Source organism: Somniosus microcephalus, chromosome 3 (genome assembly GCF_052327205.1).
Source record: "Somniosus microcephalus isolate GS21.2 chromosome 3, FLI_Smic_1.0, whole genome shotgun sequence".
Lineage (NCBI taxonomy): Eukaryota > Metazoa > Chordata > Chondrichthyes > Squaliformes > Somniosidae > Somniosus > Somniosus microcephalus.
In genome coordinates, this window is record NC_140989.1 from 278,068,541 (window position 1) to 278,096,084 (window position 27,544).

Here is a 27,544-nt window from a genome sequence, read left to right on the forward strand (position 1 = left end):
AAAGGTCATTACTCATGTTTCATTACTTTCATTGTAGCCAACTTTGTGGGAAATCAAGTGTTGAGTTATGGGCAAAACCTCTCCTTCACATTCTATGTGGAAAGGAATGGCGCCTACCCGTCAGTAGAAGATCTGATCCTGGAAGGAACTAGTCAGACACTGAGTGCACAAGTGAACGCGCAAAATAACCCAATCCCTTCTACGAGCAAGCAGACATACAACTACAGGTAGATATAGCAGATGTTCTGAATCCAACATTTTTTCATTTCAGTTAACCTGTGAATAAAATATTTTTTGTCCTGAACGTGGATTGGGTACAATCAGGTCATTCCATCTCCAGGCACATAGTGAAGGATTAACATCTCACAATGGATGCTTGCATTGTGAAATCAGGCACAGGCCTGACCTGCACCAAATGGGAACATTTTAACATTGAGTCCAAAGTGTATTGTATATCAAAAGGATGTAAATTTTCCAGTGATTTACTCTACAACAGCCGTGTAGTCAACTTTGCTGTAAGGTTTAAGGACATGATTGAGTTTATTGTTTAATTGGCTATTGACAGAGCCATGTGTCATTGAGCTATTGACAGAGCCATTGACATGTGCATTACCAGATAAGTGCTTCACAATAACACAAACTGTGTCATATAGCTGGCCTAAAAGACTGTAACATCCTGTTGATGGTAATTTGCTTTTGTTTATTAGCCAATGGTAGAGGCTTAAGTGAAAATGTTAATGATCCTGTTTCGCTTTGTAGACTCCATGAGGGTCTGGAGTATGGATGGAAGCCATTTCTAACTTCCCTTGACTTCCAGCGGGTGCTCGGTGACCTCAAGGCCATCAAAATCCGTGGTTCATACAACAGGCAAAGTAAGCCTTCTGAAAGCTCACTTTATTCATAAGACATTACCATGTTTATAAAAAATAAATGAAATGGAGGAAGAACAGTGCTGAAAATTAAGCTGAGAAACAAAAATAAGATAAAGAAGTGAGAAAAGGTTTCTAGAAATAATGTGAAGCAGACATGAAGAGTTTGAAGAATCAACCAATTATCCATACACTTTTCTAGTCATATTAATAATCATAAATGAAGTGCTGTTATATCCAGGCAAAGGATTATAATAGCTCCTATGCATATATTTGGCCCAGTGAGGGCACATTCAGTATATACTCTCAACTCTACTAGTTAACTAAAAGTTGGACTTTAATAGTGTCAAGGGTTATAGGAACAGCAAAAGTTGTTAAAGCAAGCTTCATGTAATAGGCATTTCATTTTATAATTTTATTTCTTCTCTATTTTTTCTCTTTTCCAGATTAATTAGTGTATAAGGTTAGATGCTAATAGAAGATTGTAATCTATACGCAAATTATATGCACCAAAAATGTTTGTAACATACAATAGCTTTTTCTTTCTATAGTAGATGTAGGAAATCTCAAACTGCTAAATGGGAAATGATAAAATCCAACATTAAATTAAAAATGGTGCCTTTTATTTCCTGATATCTTTGTGGTTAAATGCATTGGCCAGTGTGGAACTGAGCTATACTGACCAGGAAGGCTCTAGGCTAGATTCCTGAGTTAGCTCATTTCAGCAGGATGGCAGTAAAGGAGCTACAATTAGCTCCAGGCTAGGGGGAAAAAGTCAGCCAACCATTCTTGCTGCTGATCATTATCCAGTGACTCCTGGTTTTCCTCTCCAGTGCACCTGGAGGACACTCAGTTCCCAGGGACAAAGAAGAAGAAAAGGGGGCAGAGACCCATGATGGTGGGTCTCACCCTCTTCACGTTGACCCTGATTTTCCAGAGCTACCCCAGCAGGTTCATCCAGATGGAATGCAACCATGTTAATGAGGCAAGACAGGGGTACTTTGGGGCCTCCCACCTCCTCTTGAAGTGCCTGTGGGGATTTTATTTGGAGGAACTTCCAAAAGTGGGCCTTAGGCCCTGCATCCAGCTCTGCTCAGGCTGGTGGATCTGAGCAGAGTCTGGGTGGCACCTGAAGGAGCCCAATAAATGATAAGTTCCATCTTGGTTGCTCAAGAAGATCTACAGACCTGCAGGCTTTCTGGCTGCTGCTTTTGGACAGCAGCTGAAAGGCTCTGCAGATGGTGGCCATTACTGCTGTTACAAGGCCTCTCAGGCCTGTAGCAGGGGTTGGATTTCCACCCTCTATTCTGCACACAGGCCTCTGCCAGGGGATGGGTCTCTGCCAGGGCCACATTGGAGGCACGATAATGACTTGAACCTGGAAATGCCAGCATGTTCAGATCATTGCGGGTGAAATGCACTTTGGGTCCAGGCATAAGAGGGCCTGGAAAACCAACTTGTTAGGGGCAGAACATCAGTCCTGCTCCAAATATTCCTGTACCTTGACTCCCTGAATCCTATGTTGCACTGCTGAAAATAGGAGGGCATTTTAAAGGTACTCCTAGTGAAAGATTGCTAGGTGACAGTGTATTAGATACAACAGGGTAAATGGCTGAATGAATACAGTCACAAGCAATGAAGAGACACATAATTTAAGTTTAGAAAGTATGGCACTTAGTTACCATGTATCTCCTTTTTAAATCTTTTATTAAACTATTGAAGCAGACTGCAGTTTAGTTACATGGCACTGGAAGTGACCTCGATATTTTGTATTACAGGTGCCGGACACTTGGATAATGTGGTTCTGCAGACAGCCCGACCTGGTGCTGGAAGCCCTGCTCAGTGGGTAGAGAAGTGTACATGTCCAACAAGTTATGAGGGACGATTCTGTGAGAAATGTGCAAGAGGTTACACGAGGCAAAGACGCAAGCTCGGAAGTTTTAGCGAGTGTGTGCCATGCACCTGTCGAGGCTCCAGTGACACCTGTGACCCTGAAACTGGTGGGTTTGCTGATAGATTGGCATAGACTAGAGTTCGAGGTGGCAGACCGTGATCTACTACTTAGTGTTATATAAATGTTTGCAGCACTCTTTGTGAAAATGGATGGCAGTATAAACGATGATGGAGGAATTTACATGGAATACTGTTAAGACAAGGTATCCCATCAGATCTCAGTAATTGCCTTTGTGCCAAAATAACAGTTACAAGTGAATTTGTTTATTTTCTTAATCACCTTTGTATTTTGGCAATTTTTGCAAGAATTATCCATGTATTGGACAGAATTCGTCTTCCATCCTTTGTTGAAAGCTGTTTCTTAAGGATGTAATATTTGTTAGGTGGGTGAGGTGAAGCTCATAAGATCCATATGGGAACAATGCGATGATAATTTATATATAGACATGTCTCTTGCATTTTTGGGACCATGCCTTCCTGAGGATGGACGAGACATTTTCCAAAAGCTCGCCCAGTGTGTCGGAACAGTGCAGGAAGATAAAATCCACTCTATTCAAATTACAGGGGCTTCGCCAAGTAACGTTTCTCAATGCAACAATCTTGATGTAAATTGCAGCATTGCATTGTGCATTTACAAAACAGTAAAGATTAGCTAAAAGCAATTTGGAAACGCCCTTTAATGCCTAAGTCTTACCATGAACATCCCTTTTAAAATGAACTTGGGTGAAATTTTACATTCTTTTTTCTTCTGTTTATTTCCGTTGATCTATTTGATCAGTGAACACCAATGAAACAATTGAGAAACACCAGCTTTCAGGAGTAGCTGTATCTGACATTGGGAATAGCTCCGCAGTGCGCTAGGTGTAGCAAAATTGTTATTGTGTAGGAATTAACGAATTCCTACGAATAACTGAGAACGACACCAGAGAACAATTAAACAGGTCTTTACTCAACGGAGATGCCACGAGGACTGCCTGGGCGGTCCCGTGGTTTGCGATGTGACGCCATCGCGTTTCCCCACGCTCTTAAAGGGGCCACGCCCCATACATGCAAACTCTATATACAAAACACAGTAATGCCTAACACAATGGTACCGGTTTAGGCTGGTGTTAGAACATCGTTAAAGAGAATTATATACAGTTAGCCAGAGTCAATCAGTGGTTCTGCCACATGCGCCCCCCCAGAATTCGCTTTAACGGACAAAGTCAAATGGTGAGGGGGTCTGACGAGCCTGTCAGAACGACTCCTGTACTCTCGAGGCGGAGGCTGCAGGGCGGCTGGCGGTCTGGCGGGCGGCCGCACTTGGTCTGCTGAAACGACGATGGGTGGCCGACCCCATCTCGGCGGTTGTGCTGTCTCGATGGGGTGGTCGAGGTCCAAATGTGCCGGCTTTAAGCGGTCGACCGAAATGTGGTCCGGTTTACCACCGACATCTACCGTGAAGGTTTTGTCCCCTGCTTCCAACACGCGGTATATGGGGCCTTGAGCGGATCCCTATGTGCGTCGTGGCAAATAAAAATGTATTCAGCCTTGTGAAGCTCCGTGGGAACGTGTGACGAAGTGGGCACCGGTGCGAAACATCTGGCCGCCTCTTGGTGACTAGCAAGCTGGGCAGACGCGGACCAGGGCTCCATCGATGTTGGTAGGAAATCCCCTGGGACTCGCAGTGGCTGACCATACATGAGTTCCGCTGATGAAGAGTGAAGGTCTTCTTTGGGGTCCGTGCGAAGGCCCAACAGGACCCACGGTAGCTTGTCCACCCATCCAGCGTCCTGGAGGCTGGCCCTCAGGGCAGCTTTCATTGAGCGGTGGAAGCGTTCGCAGAGGCCCTTCGCCTGTGGGTGGTAGGCTGTGGTGCGGTGTAATTTAACACCGAGTCCTTGGGCCACTGCATTCCAGAGTTCGGAGGAAAACTGCGGTCCCCTGTCCGACGAAATATCTGCAGGCACTCCGAAACGGGCGATCCAGGAGGAAATGAACGCCCTGGCCACGTACGCCGAAGCAATGGATGACAGGGGGACCGCCTCTGGCCATCTGGTGGTGCGGTCAACCATGGTCAGGATGTGTGAAAAACCATGGGAGGGTGGGAGTGGTCCTACCAGGTCCACGTTGGCATGGTCAAAACGTCGCTCCGGAACTGTGAAGGTGGCCAACGGAGCTTTGACGTGGCACTGTACCTTGGCCTTTTGGCAGACCACGCAGGTGTTGGCCCAGTCGCGGACGTCTTTATGCATGCCATGCCATACAAATTTCACTGACATCAGCTTCTGAGAGGCCTTCATTCCAGGGTGTGACAACCCATGTATGGCGTCGAACACTTTGCGGCGCCAGACGACCGGCACGACAGGGCGAGGATCCTGTACGGAGACATCACACAACAGCGTGGTACCTGCCGAATGGAACTTGACGTCGGCCAACTGGAGGCCAGTGATGGCCGTTCTGTAAGCTTGGACTTCCGGGTCTGAGGCTTGGTCCGCTGCCATAAGGGCGTAGTCGACGCCCAAATGAACCGTATTGATGATCGCGCGGGAGAGGCAGTCTGCCACCAGGTTGTCCTTACAGGTCACGTGCCGTATATCCGTGGTGAATTCGGATATGTAGGTCAGTTGACGTTGCTGTCGGGCTGACCACAGTTCGGCGGTCTTGGACATTGCAAAGGTCAGCGGCTTATGGTCCACAAAGGCGGTGAAAGGACGTCCTTCCAGAAGGAACCGAAAATGGCCGATGGCCAGAAAAAGGGCGAGCAACTCCCGGTCGAACGTGCTGCATGCTCTCTCATTCTGCCATAGTTGACGGCTGAAGAATGCCAACGGCTGCCACGTCCCGTTCACCCACTGCTGTTGCACGGCACCAACTGTGTAGTCCAATGCGTCGGTGGTGAGGGCGATGGTGGCTCCTGGCAGCGGGTGCGCCAGCATAGTCGCGTTGGCTAAGGCGCTTTTGTTGTTGGCGAACACTCGGGCCATGTCATCCATCCAGTCTACCGGGTTCTTGCCAGTCTTGCCCTTGAGGGCCTCATACAGGGGCTGCATGAGTAGTGCCGCCTTAGGCACGAAACGGTGGTAAAAGTTTACCATGCCTAGGCATTCCTGCAGGGCCTTTATGTTCTGCAGGCGTGGAAAGGATGTCACCGCCTCTACCTTCGAAGGTAAAGGAACCGCTCCCTCGGAGGTGATGCGATGCCCCAGGAAGTCAATTTGGTGCAGGCCAAACTGACACTTGGCCGGGTTGATAATCAGGCCGTGTTGGCTGAGGCGTCGAAAAAGGGTGCGCAGGTGACAGGTATATTCTTCCTTAGTAGGACTGCCAATTAGAATGTCATCCAGGTAGACGAAGAGGAACTTGAGGTCCCGCAGCACGGAGTCCATCAGGCGTTGGAAAGCCTGGGCGGCGTTCTTTAACCCAAACGGCATTCTTAAAAACTCGAAGAGGCTGAATGGGGTGATGACTGCGGTCTTCTGGACGTCTTGTGGATGAACTGGAACCTGGTGGAAGCCCCGGATGAGGTCGACTTTAGAGAACACGGTGTTCCCTGCCAAATGGGCAGAGAAATCCTGGATATGGGGGATCGGGTACCGATCGGGAGTGGTGGCGTCGTTTAGGTGTCGATAGTCGCCGCATGGCCGCCATCCGCCGCCAGGCTTCGGGACGATATGGAGGGGTGAAGACCAGGGACTATTCGACCGGCGAATAATCCCTAACTGTTCCATGGTTGCAAACTCCACCTTTGCGACCGCCAGCTTGCCAGGTTCCAGGTGCCGGGCCCGCGCGTAGACTGGGGGGCCGTTGGTGGTGATGTGGTGTTCCACGCCATGTTTCGTGGCTGTGGAGGAGAACGTGGATCTTGTCAGGTCGGGGAATTCGCCGAGCAGGCGAGCGAACTCATCAGGAGTCGGGAACGCACAGGAGACGGTGCGTGACGTAGTGTTACTGCGGTAACACGGAAGAGAATTAAAAGTTGCTGCGTTGATCAGCCGCCGGTTCCTGACATCGACCAGGAGGCTGTTGGCGCACAGGAAATCCGCGCCGAGGAGGGGCTGGGAATCTTTGGCCGTAACAAATTCCCAGTGAAAACGTTGCCCCCCGAGGCACACCTCCACTGCCGAAGGTCCGAATTGCTCCGCCATTGGCCGCTTCAAGGGTGGGGCCGTGATTCCCCGTCTGCACCTCGAGGGCGGACGCGGGTAAAATGCTGCACTGCGCTCTGGTGTCGCACAGAAAACGACGACTGGAGAGAGTGTCGGAGATAAACAGCAATTTTCCCGCGTTGCCGACCGCCATCGCGACCGCGGGGTGCCCATTAGACCTGTTCCTCGGTGGTCGCAGTGTCAGTTGGTTTTTTGGGGGGAAAACTGCAGGGAGGGCGGCAACGCTTCACCTTCGCGCTGAACTGCGCGTGGTAGAAACACAGTCCAGCAGGCTGACGAGCTGGGGTGGCGTCTGCGGGGGATGGGTGCCTCGTGGCGGCGCAGTACTGCCGAGTTACAGCGAAAATTTTGTCAGCCTCCGCAGCGAGTGTTGCGCAGTCTTCAACTTCAGATCTGGCCAGGGCAGCTTGTACCTGTTCAGGCAGTTGGCTGAGGAAAATCTCGCGGAATAGGAAACATTCCCATTCTGAGCCCAGGAGTGTGAGCATTTGGCTCATCAACTCTGAAGGCTTGGAGTCCCCGAGCCCGGGCATAGCGAGTAATCAACGGGCGCGCTCCGATTTCGTGAGCCCAAAAACCTGCAGTAACCGCGCTTTGAGGGTTTCATACTTGCGCTCCGTTGGGGGGTTTTTGAGGAGGCTGACGATCCGAGAGGCGGTAGAGCTGTCGAGTGAGGAGACCACATAAAGATACTTGGTCTGATCCGCATCGATGTTCCTCAGGGCGAACTGAGCCTCGACCTGAATAAACCATGAGGGCGCTTGCTGCTCCCAGAACTGCGGTAGCTTCAACGAAACGGCGTTTGCTTCCATGCTGTGCTCTTCTTTTGTGAAAACGTTCACAAAAACGGGGTCACCAATGTAGGAATTAACGAATTCCTACGAATAACTGAGAACGACACCAGAGAACAATTAAACAGGTCTTTACCCAATGGAGATGCCACGAGGACTGCCTGGGCGGTCCCGTGGTTTGCGACGTGACGTCATCGCGTTTGTCCGCGTTTTCCCACGCTCTTAAAGGGGCCGCGCCCCGTACATGCAAACTCTATATACAAAACACAATGGTACAGGTTTAGGCTGGTGTTAGAACATCGTTAAAGAGAATTATATACAGTCAGCCAGAGTCATTCAGTGGTTCTGCCACAATTGTGCTTTTGTGTTCAGTCGAGTGCCACTTTATAGATTAAAAAATGCATCACTGGAACATCCCTGATTTAATACTTAATCTGCTGATCATAAATTCAGCACTCTCACACTCTTTGACTCAACAACTTCTTTAGGCAGTTCTGATAGTGTTGTGATCAGGGTTCACAGTTAATAATTCAATATTAGTTAAAAAAAAAGCCCCTACAGAGATAGACAGAGAGATAAAAAAAGTATATTAAATTTAATCATAATGCTTGCCAGCTCCTCCTCCGTGACTTGTCCAAAGGCGGAGTTTGCTGAAGGATCAAATTTTAAGATTTCTTACATATTGCATAATATTTATGACTGGGGTAACTTACGTGTGTGTTGAAAATGAAGAAAGGATTTTCCAGTATTTCATATGTGAGGCGGTTATCAATCAGGTAATTCAGGTACAGTACTAAGGTGCATCCGTAGAGCATTGGTCTACAAGCCAGAACATGTTATACTGCTCTGCTCAATAGTAAGGCCAATTCTGGAGTATGGTGTGCAGTTTTGGGCACCCTACCAGAAAAAGGATAGAAAGGATCCAGACAACAATTACCAGGCTGGTTCCAGGCCTTAAGGGACTAAATTACCAAGATAAGCTCAAATGACTAAACTTTTGCTGGAGGAAAAGGAGACTGAGGGGAGACATGATACAGGTGTTCATAATATAGATATAGATGAGGTGGAAGTCAGCAAGTATTTAACGTGGACAATGAACACAGGAGTAGAGGACACAAGTACAGAATTCATAAGTTTTCTGCAAGGTTAGAGATCCCCACAGGATAGTGGATGTGGAACAAACTCTCAGAGAAGGTAGTTGACTTGGTGTCAATTGACATCTTTAAAAAGAAACTGGATTAATATATGTTGAGTAAGGGGATAGTACCCATTTGTACCCATTTGTCCAATCAATATCTTTGACTATTAATGAAGTGCTCTTCCATGTTGCCTGCTAGGTTCCTGTTTCTCCAATGATCATGCCAGAGACAATTGCCCACACGGTTACTACACTGATTCTTCAGAACCAAGTGGCTGCAGGATTTGCCCTTGCCCAAGGGGTACAGGTTGCACTGTGACAGCAGGCACAACAGAGGTAATTTGTGTGGGCTGTCCAGCAAAAATGATGGGTAAGTCTTGGGTACAACCTATCAGGTTTAACCATGTAAAAGCTGTTAAAAATAACACTAACAGAAAGAAACACCACTGCAGGGTACTTCTACACAAATAGGCACCATTCACCGTACACCTAAGGTTAGAACTAATATGATTTTATGCATTCAACATAAATGGCACAGCTTCCTAATGTGTCTAACACACTTGCATGTAAATGCCTGTGGAAAATGTACCCATAATGCAAAACTGTACAGTAGAACTTTCATTATCCATATTCCAATTATCTGCCTTCTCGAAAGTTCATTAGAATATTATTGGGATGAAGCCTTACTTGAGAAGATGCCCCATTGCACAGCTAACTAAATTTCTTTGTTCTTTGTATTTCATCTCCTGCAGCAGTGAATTAATCCTCACAATGCTTCATTTGTAACTTGTATTGTACCTGTTTTTCCTGTAGATATAGGATGTTATAAATCGGATACTGCTGTAAAATACATATAAAGCCAAATCCTGGGGACTTGATTCTCCTCCCTTCCATTATGGCAGATAATTAAAGTTCCAAAAGCTATTCATAACACAGTCCTATACAGTCTGTGTCAAATAAGTGTATACTGCAACTTTGGTTAAATGGCTACTGCCATCTAATGAAAGAAGAAAACAAATTGTATTTATGTAGCACCTTTCACGTCCTCAGGATGACCCAAAGTGCCTTACAGTCAATAGTCAACTTTTGAAGTGCCGTCACTGTTGTTACATGGGCAATCAGCTTGTGCATAGCAAGGTTTCACAAACAGCAAACGAGGTGAATAATCAAGCAATTATATAATTCCCTTTTAAAAGGATTCATTGACTTTGCTTCAATAATGGTTTGTACCTCAAATCTGTGTATCTGTACCACTAAATCTCACTGCTATTCCACTCTGTTAAGAATTTTACTATTTATATGGAATTCCAACAAACCAAATACCTTTTTCATTCACTACCATTAGAAAGAATTACAATGAACCAAACCCATTTCCATTCACTGTCACTATACAGAATTTAAACGTACCAAACCATTTCCCATTCATTGCCATTATATAGAGTTCTGACAAGCCAAACTCTTCCCCATTCACACCTTAGTATACAGATTGCTGAAGGATTAGCTGCTCCTGCATTGACACTTAATTTAACATGACAGGGTGCAACTATGAGAAAAATATAGACAGGCTTTGTAACTAGGTTTGCTTTCTGTTTAGTTAATATATACTTTAACATTCAAATGCATGTAGTTTCCATTCCTTGATGTTATTGTACAAATTCCCTAGGTAAACGGTGTGAAATGTGTGAGGAAGGATACTTTGGTTACCCACAGTCAGGCAGATCCTGCCAACCTTGTGCCTGCAACAGAAACGTTGATCCCAATTCAGTTGGGAACTGCGATCAGTGGACTGGAGAATGTCGGGACTGCCTCTACAACACTGCAGGACCTCACTGTGAGAGATGTAAAGCTGGCTTTTATGGAAATGCACTTGCTTCCAATCCATCTGAAAAGTGCAAACGTAAGAATTGTCTTTGAACTTTACATATGCTGGTTTATATGTAGACAGATTCCACGGCATAAAGTTTACTGTTTCTGTGCGACAAATCTACACGAAGCAAGCCCAGTTTTACATTAAAGCAAGTTGCAATCCATCCTTGATGTTCTCAATTGTTTTAAAATACAATTTTATTTTATGTTTTCTCACATTAAAAGTATTTTAGAGTTACTAAGTTTAGATTACTGAGGATGAGGTTTTCTTCCCTGTTTGCTAGGTTTGGGTTCATCACCCGTGCATGGCAGGTACCCAGCTGGATTCCCATTGCCAAGAGGGAACCCTTTAGTTCCTGGTTGCAGAATCCCAGTGGTACTGCAATGGGACCTCTGCTGCAGCACCAAAAGAGGCATCTGGGCATTTAAAGGGGCAGAAGAGTCCTAAGACAGGAGAATTGGCAGCATTGTAAACCTTGACAAAGACTCAGGCCTACACAGTTAGTTTAGTGACAGTCAGAAGGGAGGAAGAAGTGGCTGCTACAAAACCCTCTCCCTCTAATGGGGGACCTCAGAGCGTGTATCGCCACTTCCCGAGGCCTACTGCCACCTTCCACACGATGGAACTGGGAAGTGGCAGTAACTTAGCTCGGAAATTCTGACAGGGATTCAAGACCTGCCTCCCTGATATTTGATTGTGGTGGTGGGGAAGGGGCATCCAGCAGCAGTGGAGGTGGCGGTGGGGGGGTGGGGGAGTAACCGAGGTCAGGGCAGTGAAGCAGCATAGGCTTCACCACCAAATTTCACCCCCCCCCTGTTTCCACTGCTCTCCTTCCTGATTTCAGGCAAGATAGTGCAAGAAAATGCAGCCCCACTTCTTCTTGTCTCCTGTACTAAAATGGGTTTGATACCAATGCCTGGGCTGGGATTGCTTGTATGGAAAACTATGTTTCAATATTTAACTAATCATTATGAAATAAAGGAATGCGAGCCCTGCTGTGCACTTTCTGCCTTTTGTTTCAAATTTCCAATATTCCTGTTCTTTTTTCTTTTTACCTGAGAATTGTTATGCTTTTATATGAAAGGAAATGAAGGAACAGACCTTTAATAAAAAATGATGTTACTTTTGCAGCGTGTAACTGTGACCCAAGTGGTTCTTGGTCCTTACAGTGCAGGAGCGATGGCACATGTGATTGCAAGCCAGGAGTGTTTGGAGATCGGTGTAACCAGTGTGCAGGAAACACCTATTACAATAGGACCACAGGCTGCCAGGAGTGCCCGAACTGTTACCTGGCAGTAAAAGATAAGGTAGGCACCTGGCCCCAACTGCACAAGAGTCTAAAGAGGAGCTAATACTGCTCTTTAAGTGTTGGCTAAGAGAAGACTCAGTTAGCTTTTCTTTTTAAAACTGTAGGACTGGAATTTCCTCATTTGCGCTTACATGGAATTATGCTGAAAGTTATGCCTGTTTTTACACCAATCTTATTGCCAATCTTATTAGCATATGCCAGACAGAAAAATCTGAGCAAACAAGGGAAAATCAGCGTAAACATTTGGGGCCTGATGAAAGCGTGGAACTTAGCTCATATTCCTTCTTTAAGTTCATCTTCGTGTATGGAAGTTAAATTAAAGAGAGGCCGATTGAAAATTGGGAGTGGATAAGGGAAACAGATTTTGTAAAAAAGCAGACATAAACATTTGAGAACTCCATTGCCAAGTATTAAGGTTGGGACTCAAACTGCCTGGAGTCACAATGGAAGCAAGCCACAATGGAACAGAGGGAGCCATCACCCCCCCATCACTTAACTTCATCACTCATAAGTTATCAGGATAGCCCACTCATGGAAAATAAATCACAGCCCACGGGTTTTCATAACTGATCCGCTGTATCCTTCACACTTCATTTTAACATTTCCACTGATGCATTTTAAACCCTGAGGCTTTGACTACTTCATACCTTGAAATGACAGTTAGCTTATGTTCCCTGTCATTCCTCGTTGCTCAGATAGAACAATGCAGTGAAGGTAATTTGTAGCTAAAACTTTCAAAAGAACTCACTATTTCTAACAAAATTCCAACTATGCTCTTCATACACTTGTTTGCGATTTCCCCATAACTAAGGGACAACAAAAATTGGAAATTCCAAATTAAGGCATGCAAGCATCCCTTAGAATTAAAGATGATTATGCTTTAAATCAGCATTGCTGGACCATTCATCAGATTATGGGATGTCTGTGACTTGTCCACTGTTACCCTAACACAATTACTCCAGGTCTTTCTGTGCTCCCAGCCACTGCCAGTGTGAAATGGCTGTCCTTCTTAAAGTTGTCTCTGGCTTCATCCGGTTATTATCCCGCCAGAGATTTTTAAAATGAAAATCTATAGTTCTGTTTTCAAGAGGTGAGATTTTAGATAATGAGAAATGTTTACTGGCTGATAGTTGGTTATTTTTTGGTTTCTTGTTGAATGTTTTTCACTCCCTGTTCTGTATCTGCTGTTCAGGTGTTGAAACACAAGAATGTGGTCAGAGATCTGGAAATTCTAATCTCAAAAGTGAAGACAAATGGGAGCCCAGCAAATGACAAGGACTTTGAGGCAAGACTGAGGCAAGCATCAACGATCGTCAACAAAATGATGACTGAAGCTAAGGAAACTGAAAGTAAACTCTCATTTTGGCTTTGTAACAAAACATTTAAAAAGTTGTAAGGCTTTATAGATAAGATAAAAACATAAAATAATTCCCCCCCCCCCCACTTCATTTTTGTTTCATCTCCTTACATTTCTCCCCTCCTCTATCGCAATCTAATGGGTCTGTCCTTGACTGAGAAGAGACCTGCCCTAGGCCACTGTTAGGCCATCTCTTAGTAACTGTGTGTGAAAAATGCGGGTTGGCTGTCTTCTGACTTTACCTCTTGGGTGAGTCTTGCTTTCTGTCAGTGTTAGATTGTTGAGGTTGATCAGGGCTCATTGGTTCAGATTTGGTGTAAAAACCACTCTGGAAGGTATTTTTTGTTTCTTTCCCCAATTTTGTCTGCTCCTTTCCTGAAGACGCTGATGCATGTTGGAGTACAGTTCCCTGGACCCTTTGATTGCCTGAGGGGGACAGAGAGGAATTTTCCATAGGTTCTTTTTTCCTCATTGGCCCTGTTTTAAAAAATCTGTTTATTTGCCTCTCCCAGGAGATTAAATGGCTGTGGGATGGGAGGGTGGGAAGTATGTCGTCATGATGCTTCAGGCAAAATGAGTGTGGGGCAGGCATGATAGACTTGTCCTGCCTGTCATTTTCATATGTTCGTATGACACTAACTGCCCTCCAGTAACTCATCTGAGTGGCCATTTTTCAAATGTGATCCTTGGCAGATTCAGCTAGCTATTTGGCCATAAGAAGCAGCACCGTCAAGCCCAATCCTGATATCCATCTAACATCTACACTTGGGCACTTTCCAGCAGGGATAGCAATCAGGCTCGGGCACACTGGCTGATACTTTCCCCCTGCTGAGCTCAGAAGTGCTGAGGTCAACATTAGCTCCCTTACCAATGGTCAGCTGAGATCAACTAATTTAACACAGATTGAACCTGGGATCTTCCTGGTCTATGTGGCACAGTACCACACTAGACGGTGCATTTACCAGGTGGAAGTGACACAACTTCAAGAATGTACAGTATCTGGCCTCAGCAGTAATGATCTGACTCTTTCTATAGTGGATGATGAAAACAATCTTGACCAATTGAAAAATCTTAACAAGAAGCTGGGTGCTGAGACATATCGTCTGAACAATATCGGGAAATCTGTTGATGAGACGAGAAGATTAACAGTAACGTACGAAGATCGTGTCCGAAATACAGATAGGTTGCTAAGCAATGTCAGGACAAAGATCCAGGAAAGCAGGACACATATGGGCCAGATGGTAAGTCCTCATGAGTCAAAAAGGGTATTTTCTTATTATTTGAAGGTAAAAGCTTAGTCAGTAGCCCTCGTGTTTACAAAACAGAAAGAGCTACAGTAAAGACACCAATATTGTCAACATAGGGAATACATCCAGGGCAGCGCAGGCATTTAAAACATTTTTTAATTCCCAAACCTAGTTCCAATGGTAAATGTTGTGAGGCATGCTTGTTATAACACTGTCCTTTGCTATGACAATGTCCCTTGTTATAACACTGTCCCTTGCTTTGACACTGTCCCTTGTTATTACACTGTCCCTTGTCATAACACTGTCCCTTCTAATAACACTGTCCCTTGTTATGACACTGTCCCTTGCTATGACACTGTCCCTTGCTATGACTGTCCCTTGTTATAACACTGTCATTTGTTATAACACTGTCCCTTCTTATAACACTGTCCCTTGTTATGACACTGTCCCTTGCTATGACTGACCCTTGCTATGACACTGTCCCTTGCTATGACACTGTCCCTTGTTATGACACTGTCCCTTGTTATGACACTGTCCCTTGCTATGACTGACCCTTGCTATGACACTGTCCCTTGCTATGACACTGTCCCTTGTTATAACACTGTCCCTTGTTATGACACTGTCCCTTGCTATGACACTGTAACTTGCTATGACACTGTCCTTTGCTATGACACTGTCCCTTGCTATTGAAGGGATAATTACTAGTCCTAGCCCTTTTCGGGCTACCCCGGATCAGGCGTATTCCTCAGACTTTCACCTTCAACTAAAGTTAGAGGTAGCCGAATCCTAGAGATGCTTTATTGGGTCTAAAGGTCCAGACTATCTCTCTCTAAAGGAAAGGAACAACCTGAAGATGTTATTGTCCTCCAGATAGCACTTTTAATAAGTTTAACTAGACTGTAACCTTCCGGATACTATGAGGGTCTGGAAAACTCCCCCAGAATTCTGCAACTCCTCACCAAAGAGTGTACAGAGGTTGAGTTCGCGAGTTTGATACAGAAGTACTATGTGAGACAATTCTAAAAAAATATAGATTTATTAAAGAACCGAAATGTAACTTACAGCTGGTGATTCAATTGCAATATTAACAGTTCCAAATACAGAAAACTTACAATTCTTATTATCAGAGATCCTTATTCTCAAATCTTAACTTCGTTACGTTTTTACATTTCTTAGTCTTATTCCAGAATATCCACCAAAATCAAATACCTTTGATTACCCGAGACTCAAAGAGTTGTAGGCTTACAGAGCCTCTGAAGCCGAGAATCACTTTGCCCCTTCCAGCGAATTCTGTCTTCCTATTTGAAAGTCCAATTTTTATAACCTTTTTTCAGTGGTATAGCCTTTGAAGTTTTCTGCTGATGTAAGCTAATTATCTCTAGTCATTTTTCTGTTGACCCCTGCTCTTCTTACAGTCAGTTCAGCTTGCAGCATTCAGACTCATGTCTCTCCTTTAGGTGTTCAAAACTTATCATAAAAACAATATGACAGCAGTGGTTCTATTTGATACCATTCTTATGAAGGTCTTCTGTTTGTATCTGTTTACAACATGTAAATTATAAACACTTCAACCGGGTATTTTATTGTCTTCTTAGCTACCTCAGTTGGTTGTATTACAGACTTCGTATCTCCTAGGTGTTCCAAGTTTAACCGAAAAACAATGTAATGATTGTTGCCTCCCGTGTTTCATTTGATGTTATTTTTACAAAGGCACATGTTTCTTTAATTTTATGTGTTTCTTTCCTGAAGTGTTGGTTTACGACACTTTTAACTGGTCATTCCATTGTGTTCCCTCCAAAGCTCAGACTTTCTGGAAGCTGTAACCCTCTGCTTCAATAGGGCTATTGTTTGAGTGTCAACAACTCATCTTATCTCAAAAGCTTGTATGCTGTTTACAGTTTTTGTTTGTTAAGGCTTCCAGACTTCCAGACCCAGTATGTCATGTTTTAATAAAGTCAAAATTCTGTTTATAGGATGGTGTATTTTTCTGAATGTGGCTATCCCTTCACACTATGACACTGCCCCTTGTTATCACACTGTCCCTTGCTATGACACTGTAACCTGCTATGGCACTGGAACCTGCTATGACACTGTCCCTTGCTATGACTGTCCCTTGTTATAACACTGTCCCTAGTTATAACACTGCCCCTTGCTATGACACTGTCCCTTGCTATGACACTGTCCCTTGCTATGACACTGTCCCTAGTTATGACACTGTCCCTTGCTATGACACTGTCCCTTATTATAACACTGTCCCTTATTATAACACTGTCCCTAGTTATAACACTGTCCCTAGTTATAACACTGTCCCTTGTTATAACACTGTCCCTTGCTATGACACTGTCCCTTGCTATGACACTGTCCCTTGTTACAACACTGTCCCTTGTTATAACACCGTCCCTTGTTATGATGCAGATTTAATGCAAGAACTGTATATGAAAATTACATGGTATCATTGAACCATGTGGTATTAGTAGAAATCTTGGTGGCATGACATCAAATTATATTATAATCTTCAATACTGGTTCTCCTAAAAAAATGTAAAAGCTTCCCAGTAACTCCAATGGAAAGTTGCACTGATCATTGTGAAACTGAGCCATACAGACCAGGATGGTCCCAGATTTAATCCCTGTTTTGTGCTGAGTTAGCTGATCTGAGCTGGCCTGGTACCATAATTAACTTCAGTAGCTCTAAATTAGCATCAGAGCGCGAGGGGAGAAAATGACCCAAGGATTTTGCTCCTGATTGGTATAGAGTGACACCTGCTGGAAAGTGTGTTCATGTGGCTGTCAGGATCCAGGTCAGGCAGCTGTGATTCCTTCCCTATTGAGAACGGGCACTTGGGAAAGGTAACAGAGGATTGCCAACATCCAGAGAAAGCACGATTCAGCACCTTCAGGGAGGAGGAGGATTTATATTGTTAATTTTTAATGTTTGGGAAGCTGAGATTTTGTTGCCACTGTGATAAACATTTGTTATTTCTTACAGCCATCATTACCAACAGGTCCTGTTGGAGGCAGCAACCTGGCGGGCCTAGCAGCTGAGGCTCATAGACTGGCGGCTAAGTAAGAGAGGTCTTTTTATTTACATCCCTATTCCCACTAAGTTTCCCATTACCAGTTTCATTTCACGACTTCATAGCAAAATATTAAGAACTTTTCTTTTATCTTTTTGTTTTTCTTTATTCAGGCATGTGAGAGATGCAGATAACATAGAACAGTTCAGCAGAACTGCCAACAAGTCATCCTTTGAAGCCCTTGAATTAATTACTCAAGCAATCAAAGACGATCGGAAAACCACACAGTCCATCAACCTACTAAATCAGCAGTAAGTGGGAGCAAGTTTCGATGGGAAATATCCGAGAATACTAATTTGAATGCTTGTATTACACAATGTTCTTTCATCTCATGTAAGCATTCTCCATATTTTGACTATAAGTAATCTTTTGATTGGAAACAATTCTTCATAGTTTTAATTGATGTTCAGCTGAAACCATTAATGTTTTAAATTGATGTTGCAAATGCAAAAAAAAAATGCACTTATGATTTGGTAATGGATCCAGTCAAAATGCATATAACCCAGACAAGCAGCTTATGGTTGAGCCTTGGACTACAATGAGTTGAGTGTTACTCATCACCAATGAAGCATGCACTGATTGATCTGCAATGTAGCCCATGCTCTCCATAAAACTACTCCTGGGGCCGTACAGAAAATGTGCTAATTATGAAGCATTGTTAAGGAAAGAGTAGCTACAACTGTTTCTTTATTACCAAAAGAACTGTAAACAGTACAGTGGAAGCTCTATTATCTGACCGTGGAGGGACCCCCCAATCCCAGCTGGATAATTTGTAGATAGTCAAGGGTCCAAGATGTGATTTTACACGTATGGCGCAGTAATACCCTGAGTATGGGAATGAAGCCAAGTATAATGCAAATGATAAAGGGAACATTATGCTGTTTAATCACCAAGAAAAGAAAATGAAATATAACTAATGGAAGATATATTAGTGGGCTATTTAACGAGGCAATGTCTTGTGCAAAGAATTACCCTGTGAAAATTCTGGCATTTAATTGAAGTTCTGATAATGGAGGCTCCACTGCATGTATTTTTTTTGCACGACTCTAAGAGATCTCATTTTGTTAGGTCTAAGCAGAACAGTGATCTGGCAGAGGATCTAGACGAACAAGCAAACAGAATAACTACAAAAACACAGAGAGCTAGTGAGAGGGCGCAGAGGATCTACAATGAGCTGAACAACTTGCCTACGATTGACATAACTGCCCTTGAGGTAAGTAATCTTTGCAAGGCTGTTTATTGGAGGTGGGAGGTAATCCATACTGGTGATTAGTTTCATTAGTTCATGGAGCTGGGTCAACAGGTGGAATCTCCCATCTCAAAGCAACTGGGCACCGAGCAGCTTTGGAAGCAGTGAGAAAGTCAGTGGGAGACAAACTAAAGAGTATGCCCATAATTTCTGTTTTATTTTAATTACTTATCCATTCATTAACAATGATTGTGAACTTATTCTTAAGACTTTTCTCTTGTTTACATGGGACTAAGGTAGCAGTTCTTGGGCCTCTGTAATTCCCCCAAATGCCTCAGTAAATCAATGTGGTATGAATCCATAAAGATCAGTTGGGTGGGGGGGGGAGCTCAGATCTGATCCCTGGTTTGTGCTGAGGTAGCTGATCTCAGCTGGGGTAGAGGGGAGGTGCTACAATTGGGTTCAGTGTCCCGAGGCTTGGGAGGGTTCAGAATGATCCAGCTTCTCACTGCTGATCACTATATAGTTAATCCGGTTGGATGTATGGATGTCAGGTGAGAACAGCATCAGGCCCAGCTGTGACGCCTTAATGGTTGAATAATCTGCCGCCACCTACTCTCTAGTTTCAGACAGGCAAAGGCAGTCACTTCATTAACAGAGGGCTACTGGCGCTTGCAAGAGTTAATTCCTTCATGAAAGGTGTTAGTTTTTTTTATCATTAAGAATTCGTTTGTTGACTTGATTCCTTTGGGGTCATGATGAACCTATTTAAACGTTGACCTTCCCCCTCCCCAACATAAGGGACACCGGATGGATGAGCACTGAATCTTTTTTCAGTGTAGCAGGGCCGTTTGAAAGTTTATTTCAAATTTATTACAAAAATACGGTCGCTATTTCATGGCGGTTCTTTCATCCTCTCCACTCCTGTTGTTTCGTGGCAAAGCCCAGCTGGACAAGAGCAGCTGCGAAAGTGGGAATAAATAGAGAACAAATAGAGACAACGTTGAAATGTATAATAAACATTATTCATAAACATGCCTAGAAATTCCAGAAGTTTGCTAGGGGAAATCAAAATGCAAAGTTTTTTTTTTGCCCCTCAGAATGAGGCAAATCAACTCGCGGTCAAAGAAACTGCCATAGAACTTGAGCTGAACAGAAAACTTGAATTATACGAAAGATTGAAGAACGATGTGCGTGATTTCCAGAGAGACGTCAGGAACCTTTTAGACAAAGGAGAAATAGAGCAAAACGTAAGCCCTTCACCACAGTTGTGATAACTAAGGAGGTTGCTGGGGAAGATTTGCTTGATATGTTGTTTTGTTGTACAGCATGATATGAGAACGATCGTGCTTCTTACATGTGATGTTATTGTGACAAAACTTATGCATTGTTGTATAGCTGGCTTCCTTCACTAGGAATAAAGACATTGTACCTGTTAATAGTGTGCTTCTAAACTGGGGCCTTCACATTCATGAGGTAACATTGCTGTAATAACATTATTGTAGAGCATGAGCTATTGATTTTGAAATAATAAAACATTCTATTTGGCCAGTACTATCTTGTAAGCCTTTTGGTATACTGGCCATTATAAAAGAAGAGAGTTAAAGCTCTATTGGGTTACCCGGTTACCATCACAAACCCAAGTCATAAAATCATAGAATAGTACAGAACAGAAGGAGGCCATTCGACCCATTGAATCTGTACTGGCTCTTTCGAAGAGCAATCCAGTTAGTCCCACTCCCCTGCTCTTTCCCCATATCCCTGCAATTTTTTCACCTTCAAGTATTTATCCAATTCCCTTTTGAAGGCTACTATTGAATCTGTATCCATCACCCTATCAGGCAGTGCATTCCAAATCCTACCCACTCATTACAAGAAAAGGTTTTCCCTCATGTCGCCGCTGGTTCTTTTACCAACCACCTTAAATCTGTGCCCTCTCGTTATCAACCCTTCAACCACTGGAAACAGTTTCTTTTTATTTACTCTATCTAAACCCTTCATGATTTTAAACACCTCTATCAAATCTCTTAGCCTTCTCTGCTCCAAGAAGAACAACCCCAGCTTATCCAGTCTATCCACATAACTGTAATCCCTCATCCCTCTTCTGTACTCTCCCTAAAGCCTTCACATCGTTCCTAAAATTTGGTGCCCAGAATTGGACACAATACTCCACCTGGGGCTGAACTAAAGTTTTATATAGTTTTAGCATGACTTCCTGGCTTTTGTACTCTATGGGCTGGATTTTGTCAATGGGGACGTGATGGAGGCGGGACTTCCACTTTTTGGGTTGTAGTCCCGCCTCCGTCAACTTGTGGCCAACATCTCGAACCCTCCAAGCCCTTCAGCCCGATGGTCTGCCTCGCTAACTTGGCGTGGTTTGGAGCCGTCGGGCAGCCCACACTTCAGGGCTAAAAATAGGGATTAGGCCAAAAACTGCCTATTAACTACCTGTTAACAGGCAGTTAATTGGCACTAATCCCCTTCCCGCCTCGGGGAGGTGGCTCCCAGCACAGGTCGGGTACCCGCCTCCTGGGAAACGGGCATGGAGGCGGGAAGGGTTCATGCCCACCGATTCTGCAATTTTCCCCCCCACTCCCGCCTCCAAACCCGCCTCCACGGGGCTTGGAAATTCGAGCTCTATGCCTCTATTTATAAAACCAGGATCCCATATGCTTTATTAACTGCTTTGTTAACCTGTCCTGCCACCTTCAAAGATTTGTACATAAACACCCCCAGTTCTCTCTCTTCTTGCACCCCCTTTAAAATTGTCCCATTTAGCATGTATTGTCTCTCCTCATTCTTTCTACCAAAATGTATCACCTCACAAGTCTCTGCACTGAATTTCATCTGCCCTGTGTCCACCCATTCCACCAGCCTGCCTATGTCTCCTTGAAGTCTATTACTATCTTCCTCACTGTTTACTACACTTCCAAGTTTTGTGTCATCTGCAAGTTTCGAAACTGTGCCCTGTACCCCCAAGTCCAAGTCATTAATGTATATCAAAAACAGCAGTGGTCTTAGTACTGAACCTTGGGGAATGCCACTTTATACCTCCTTCCAGTCCGAAAAACAGCTATTCACCACAACGCTGTTTTCTATCCCTTAGCCAATTTTGTATCCATGCTGCTACTGCCCCTTTTTATCCCATGGGCTTCACTATTGCTAACAAGCCTAATATGTGGCACTTTATCAAATGCCTTTTGAAAGTCCATATACACATCATCTGCCCTCATCCACACTCTCTGTTACCTCATCAAAAAACTCAATCAAGTTAGTGAACTACGATTTGTCCTTAACAAATCTATGCTGGCTCTCCTTTATTAGTTCACGCTTGTCCAGGTGACTGTTAATTTTATCGCGGATTATTGTTTCTAAAAGCTTCCCCTCCACCGACGTTAAACTGACTGACCTGTAATTGCCAGGTTTATCTTTCTCCCCTTTTTTGAACAAGGGTGTAACATTTGCAATCCTCCAGTCCTTTGGCATCACCCCTGTATCTAAGGAGGATTGGAAGATTGTGGCCAGCACCTCCACAATTTCTACCCTTACTTCCCTCAGCAACCTAGGATGCATCCCATCCAGACCGGGTGACTTATCCACTTTAATTACTGCCAGCCTTTTTAGTACCTCCTCTTTATATTTATCTCATCCAGTATCTCAGTAACCTTCTTGTTTACTATAGCTTTGGCAAAGTCCTCTTCCTTGGCAAACACCAATGCGACGTACTCATTTAGTACCTCAGCCATGCCTTTTGCCTCCACCAATAGTTCTCCATTTTGGTCCCTAATTGGCCCCACCGTTCCTCTGACACCCCTTTTACTGTTATTATGACTATAGAAGACCTTTGGATTCCCTTTTATGTTAGCCGCAAACATATAGGCCATTATTATGGGGGCACCCGGATTTGAACCATTGACCCCTTAATCTGCAGTCAAATGCTCTACCTTTGTGCTATACCTCCACAATAAGAACATAGAACATAAGAACATAAGAAATAGGAGCAGGAGTAGGCCATTCGGTCCCTCGACCTGCTTTGCCATTTAATAAGATCATGGCTGATCTGATCTTGGCTTCAACTCCACTTTTCTACCTGTTCCCCATAACCCCTGTCTTCCCTGTAGTTCAAAAATCTGTCTATCTCACCCTTGAATATATTCAATGACTCCGCCTCCACTGCTCCCTGGGGTAGAGAATTCCAAAGATTCACAACCCTCTGAGAGAAGAAATTCCTCCTCATCTCCATCTTATTCTGAAACTATGCCCCCTAGTTCTAGATTCCCCCACGAGGGGAAACATCCTCTTGGCATCTACCCTGACAATCCCCCAAAGAATATTATATGCTTCAATAAGATCACCTCTCATTCTTCTAAACTCCAATGAGTATAGGTCCAACCTGCTCATCCTTTCCTCATAAGACAACCCCTTCATCCCAGGATTTTTGACACTAGCTATAGTTTTACTCAATTATATCCGAACAAGAGCTAAATTCTCTGCAATGGTTATACTGAATGTCTCACGTATGCATTTTGCCTGTTGATTACTGAACAGAAATGCTGGATGCTAGAGGGTATATATTATGAATTTGTGCTTGTGCACAAAGCTTTGCTCATGGGAGCAGTTAATGGGAATTTGGATGCAGTGGTCAGTGGGTAATTCAAGTTAACGATGGACCTTAGGCCATGCTGTTCTCCATGCCTAAAACCCTGATATGCACTTCTGCCAGATGAAGTTCCATGCCGGCAGCGCAATTTCATAAAATATGGCCTCAGGCATGCAGACAAGTTGCAGTTATGGGTTGCTTTTAGTTCTCGGATTTGATTGTAGTATTTTGACAGACTTCTTTTCTTTGCAGACTGCTAACATGCTACAAGCCAGAGCAAATGCTGCTAAGTACTTGGCTGAAGCAGCTGTTAAAAAGGGGTCGTACACATTGGAGCAAGTTGATCGCATCTTGAATAACCTAAGAGGTTTGTAACCAGCCTTTGTACTTTTAAAATGAAATAGCAAATATTACGATTGGATAAAAATGGTTTCATCCAGGTGAGGAGATCACAGTTGCTTTCATTTAGCCATTTATTCATGAGATTTTTCCTTGTATTTCTCTTGGTGAAATTATTTTTTAATCATCTCAAAATAGCAGTAACAGATTCGCATTATATTGGACCCCACATGATATGAAACTTGTGTTCACAGCAATGTAAGCACTATGGTTATTATCAATTATACAACAATAATACCAAATCCAAAGAGAAAAATTCAACATAGCCTTCTGGAAGGGACAAGTAGATTGTGCCTTGAACTACTATTCTATCCTTTTCCCCAGGGAGAGCCCAGAGAAAGAATTCAAGAGGCCACTCCCCACATTCACCCCACTTACAGTTATAAAGATCAGATTAGGACCACAGTCACTGCCTCTTGATTTAGCATTCTTGGAGGTTAGAGGTTCAAGACTGAGAATAACCAGGATAGAAATGCTACATAAATAACAACAGAAAATGCTGGAAAAACTCAGCAGGTCAGGCAACATCCGTGGAGAGAAATTTGAGTTGACGTTTCGGGTTTGACCCTTCTTCAAAACTGGAGAGAAAAGGAACTAGATCGAAGGCAGGGCTGCGATCGGACAAAAGAATAAAAGAACCAAAAGAAGTAAAAGAGATTAGAAGCTAGACGAGATGGTAATAGGCTGGGATTAGGTGTAAAGTGTACTGGCAGGGCAAAAGATAGCTGCCAGGTGTGAGAGAGAAACAAAAGGAAAGGGGGGGGGGGAGGAAAGGAGTGGAAAAATATAAGTAAAAATGAAATAGGGGCCGAGGTTATGATCTGAAATTGTTGAACTCGATATTGAGACCGGAAGGCTGCAGAGTGCCTAATCGGAAGATGAGGTGCTGTTCCTCGAGTTTACGTTGAGCTTCCGTGGAACAATACAAGAGGCCAAGGACGGTGAGGTCCGAGTGGGAATGGAGCGGTGAATTGAAATGACAGGCGACCGGAAGCTCGGGGTCACCCTTACGGACTGAACGGAGGTGTTCCGCAAAGCGGTCACCCAATCTGCGTTTGGTCTCCCCAATGCTACATGTTGTCCACTAGGCTCCTCTTCAGAGGTCGAGTCATTGTTTGGAAATATTGGCCCAGAAATTCGGGTCCCAACGCGTGAGTACGGACGGAGTACTCACGTGTGGACCCGATGGAAGTGCCGGAATCTTGCATGCACTACGCATGCGCGGGAAACCAGCACTTCCGATCCTCTGAACCAAGGGGTTCAGAGGTCGAACGGGTGCGCACGGGAGTCTGCGCGTGCGCGTTGAACTTCCTTTTTTTTTACAGGTTTTAATGTGCGGGTAAGTCTGTACATTTTAGAAATGTAAAAAGCAGCCGTAAGGACTTCATTTTCAAAGGTAAGTGGTCAATTATTTAAAATTAAAACATTTTTTCCACAGGTTTTTTACTTTTAAATACTTTAAAGCAAGGTAAGTTTATTTTTAGCCCCGTTTTTTTATAAAATTCTTTATTTCAAAAATTTAAATTTTTGTTTAAAATAGTTATTTAATGTCATTTATAGTTTATTTACAAAGTGTGATTTAAAAAAAAAATTATTTGAAGGTAAAGTACAGTATTACAGCCTCAGCATTTATACGTTTTGACAGGTCTATCTGTCAAGACTTATGAATGGAGCATTCCCTGCTCCGATTGGCTGCCTGTTGCTCACGTGATCCCAGGGGACGCATCGCACTAACTACGCCCCTGGGACACGCCAGCATAGCACGCCGGCCTCTGGGACAGGCCTCGGAGAGGAATTCCACGCAGGCCAAGAGGTCAACTGCCGGCGCGCTAGGTAAGTGTAGGTCGGGGGCTTGCACCTGCGGGAAGCCCCCGACCCGAATTTCTGGGCCATTAAATTGGGGAACCCGGCACTAACCAGTGCTCTAAGTGTGTTTAAGTCTGTCAGCAGGTGTTAAGTGGGCCATACTCTCCAAGTGAAAGTGAAAGGGGAAAGTGTTGTAATCTGATACATTTTGTAACTCCTTTCTTCCATAATTGCTGAACCTTTAAGTGAAAGAGGCGATTGTCCTATGGAGGAACAGCAGAGTTTCTGGGCCCCGATAGTCTTTTCTGCATAGAAACATAGAAGATAGGAGCAGGAGTAGACCATTCGGCCCCTCAAACCTGTTCCGCCATTTAATGAGATCATGGCTGATCATCCAAATTCACTACCCTGTCCCTGCTTTCTCCTCATATCCCTAGATCCCTTTAGCCTTAAGAAATATATCTAACTCCTTCTTGAATATATTTAATAAGTTGACCTCAACTGCCTTCTGTGGTAGAGAATTCCACAGGTTCACCACTCTCTGGGTGAAGGAATTCCTCCTCATCTCAGTCCTAAATGGCTTACCCCTTATCCTTAGACTGTGGCCCCTGGTTCTGGACTCCCCCGCCATCGGGAACATCCTTCCTGCATCTAGTCTGTCTATTCCTGTTAGAATTTTATAAGTTTCAATGAGATCCCCTCTCACTCTTCTAAACTCTAGCGAATATAAGCCTAATCGACCCAATCTCTCTTCATACGTCATTCCTACCATCATTCGGTGCTTTCTTATGTTCTCATATATTTAAGTCAATGTAGGTTTTTTGGCTACTGGCCAGCCAAAGTGTGCATCATGACACTGCTACAATGGAAACATAAATGAGTAAAGGGTGAAGGGAAGACATTTCACCTATGGGACCAGATTTTAAATCTAGCCCCTGAAGGGGTACAAGTCTCTTCTGCCTATTAGCTATAAGTAGTGAAATAAGTTTGAACAGTCTCAATCTAGTTCCTAGTGGACGCAGGTTGCCAAAAGAAAAACTAGCCCTAATTCTGCACTAAATTTGAAAGCTCATTCAGAAAGTTCACACAATGCCTAGAGCAGGCAATGAAAATGGGCAGTAGGGAGTGATTTTCTACAATTGGGGCAGAGATACATTGCTGGTGGATCTTTACCATCCATGTGACCTGGGATTGCTTGATGCTGACACTGTGTGCCTGACTTGGAAAGAGTTTCATTCTCCAGCGCTAACATCTCTCATCTTGCTAAACACAAAAACAAATCACCAAAAATTAATTTGAAAAAGAAAGCTAAATGAGCAGAGAAAAGATTGATTATTTAATCACATTGAACATAATCATTAGTGACTTTGCCAGCTCATTTGAGTAAAGTGCTGAATCGTGTCTGGAGAATGTTCTTATCAAATGTGATGACATGAACTATTAGTTATTCTAATCTTTGTATATGTTGTTTGTTTTGTTGTTGCAGATTTTAACACAAGAGTGATCAGCAATAAAACGGCTGCTGAAAATGCTTTGAAAAAAATACCTGATATCATCAGGACCATTGATGGTGCCAACGCAAAGACTAATCGGGCTGAGAATCAATTGGGAAATGCAGTAACGACTGCCAATGATGCCAAGAGGAAAGCCAGGGAGGCAGATGCTATTGCTGATGATGTTCTGAGGGTACTATTATATTCGGTTAATTTTCAACTCTGTTAAATACTGTGAAATCAAATGTTAGCATCTTGAGCAATTAATTTGCTTTGCAATTCTTTTCCTGATAAGTTCTTGT

The 27,544-nt window shown here is 43.8% G+C and overlaps 1 protein-coding gene across 1 annotated transcript in view; it reads left to right on the forward strand.

Annotated features, from left to right (window-relative positions):
• LOC147121989 (laminin subunit gamma-1-like) overlaps window positions 1-27,544 on the forward strand; it is an 86,073-nt gene that overhangs the window by 47,808 nt on the left and 10,721 nt on the right. The window contains exons 7-20 of the mRNA XM_085982603.1: window positions 38-227; window positions 760-872; window positions 2,648-2,869; window positions 9,099-9,269; window positions 10,563-10,796; window positions 11,898-12,073; window positions 13,268-13,424; window positions 14,468-14,673; window positions 17,668-17,744; window positions 17,869-18,006; window positions 18,824-18,968; window positions 20,045-20,194; window positions 23,797-23,911; window positions 27,236-27,435. Of these exons, the coding sequence (XP_085838729.1) occupies window positions 38-227; window positions 760-872; window positions 2,648-2,869; window positions 9,099-9,269; window positions 10,563-10,796; window positions 11,898-12,073; window positions 13,268-13,424; window positions 14,468-14,673; window positions 17,668-17,744; window positions 17,869-18,006; window positions 18,824-18,968; window positions 20,045-20,194; window positions 23,797-23,911; window positions 27,236-27,435 (2,294 nt within the window). The remainder of the gene's footprint in view (window positions 1-37; window positions 228-759; window positions 873-2,647; window positions 2,870-9,098; window positions 9,270-10,562; window positions 10,797-11,897; window positions 12,074-13,267; window positions 13,425-14,467; window positions 14,674-17,667; window positions 17,745-17,868; window positions 18,007-18,823; window positions 18,969-20,044; window positions 20,195-23,796; window positions 23,912-27,235; window positions 27,436-27,544) is intronic.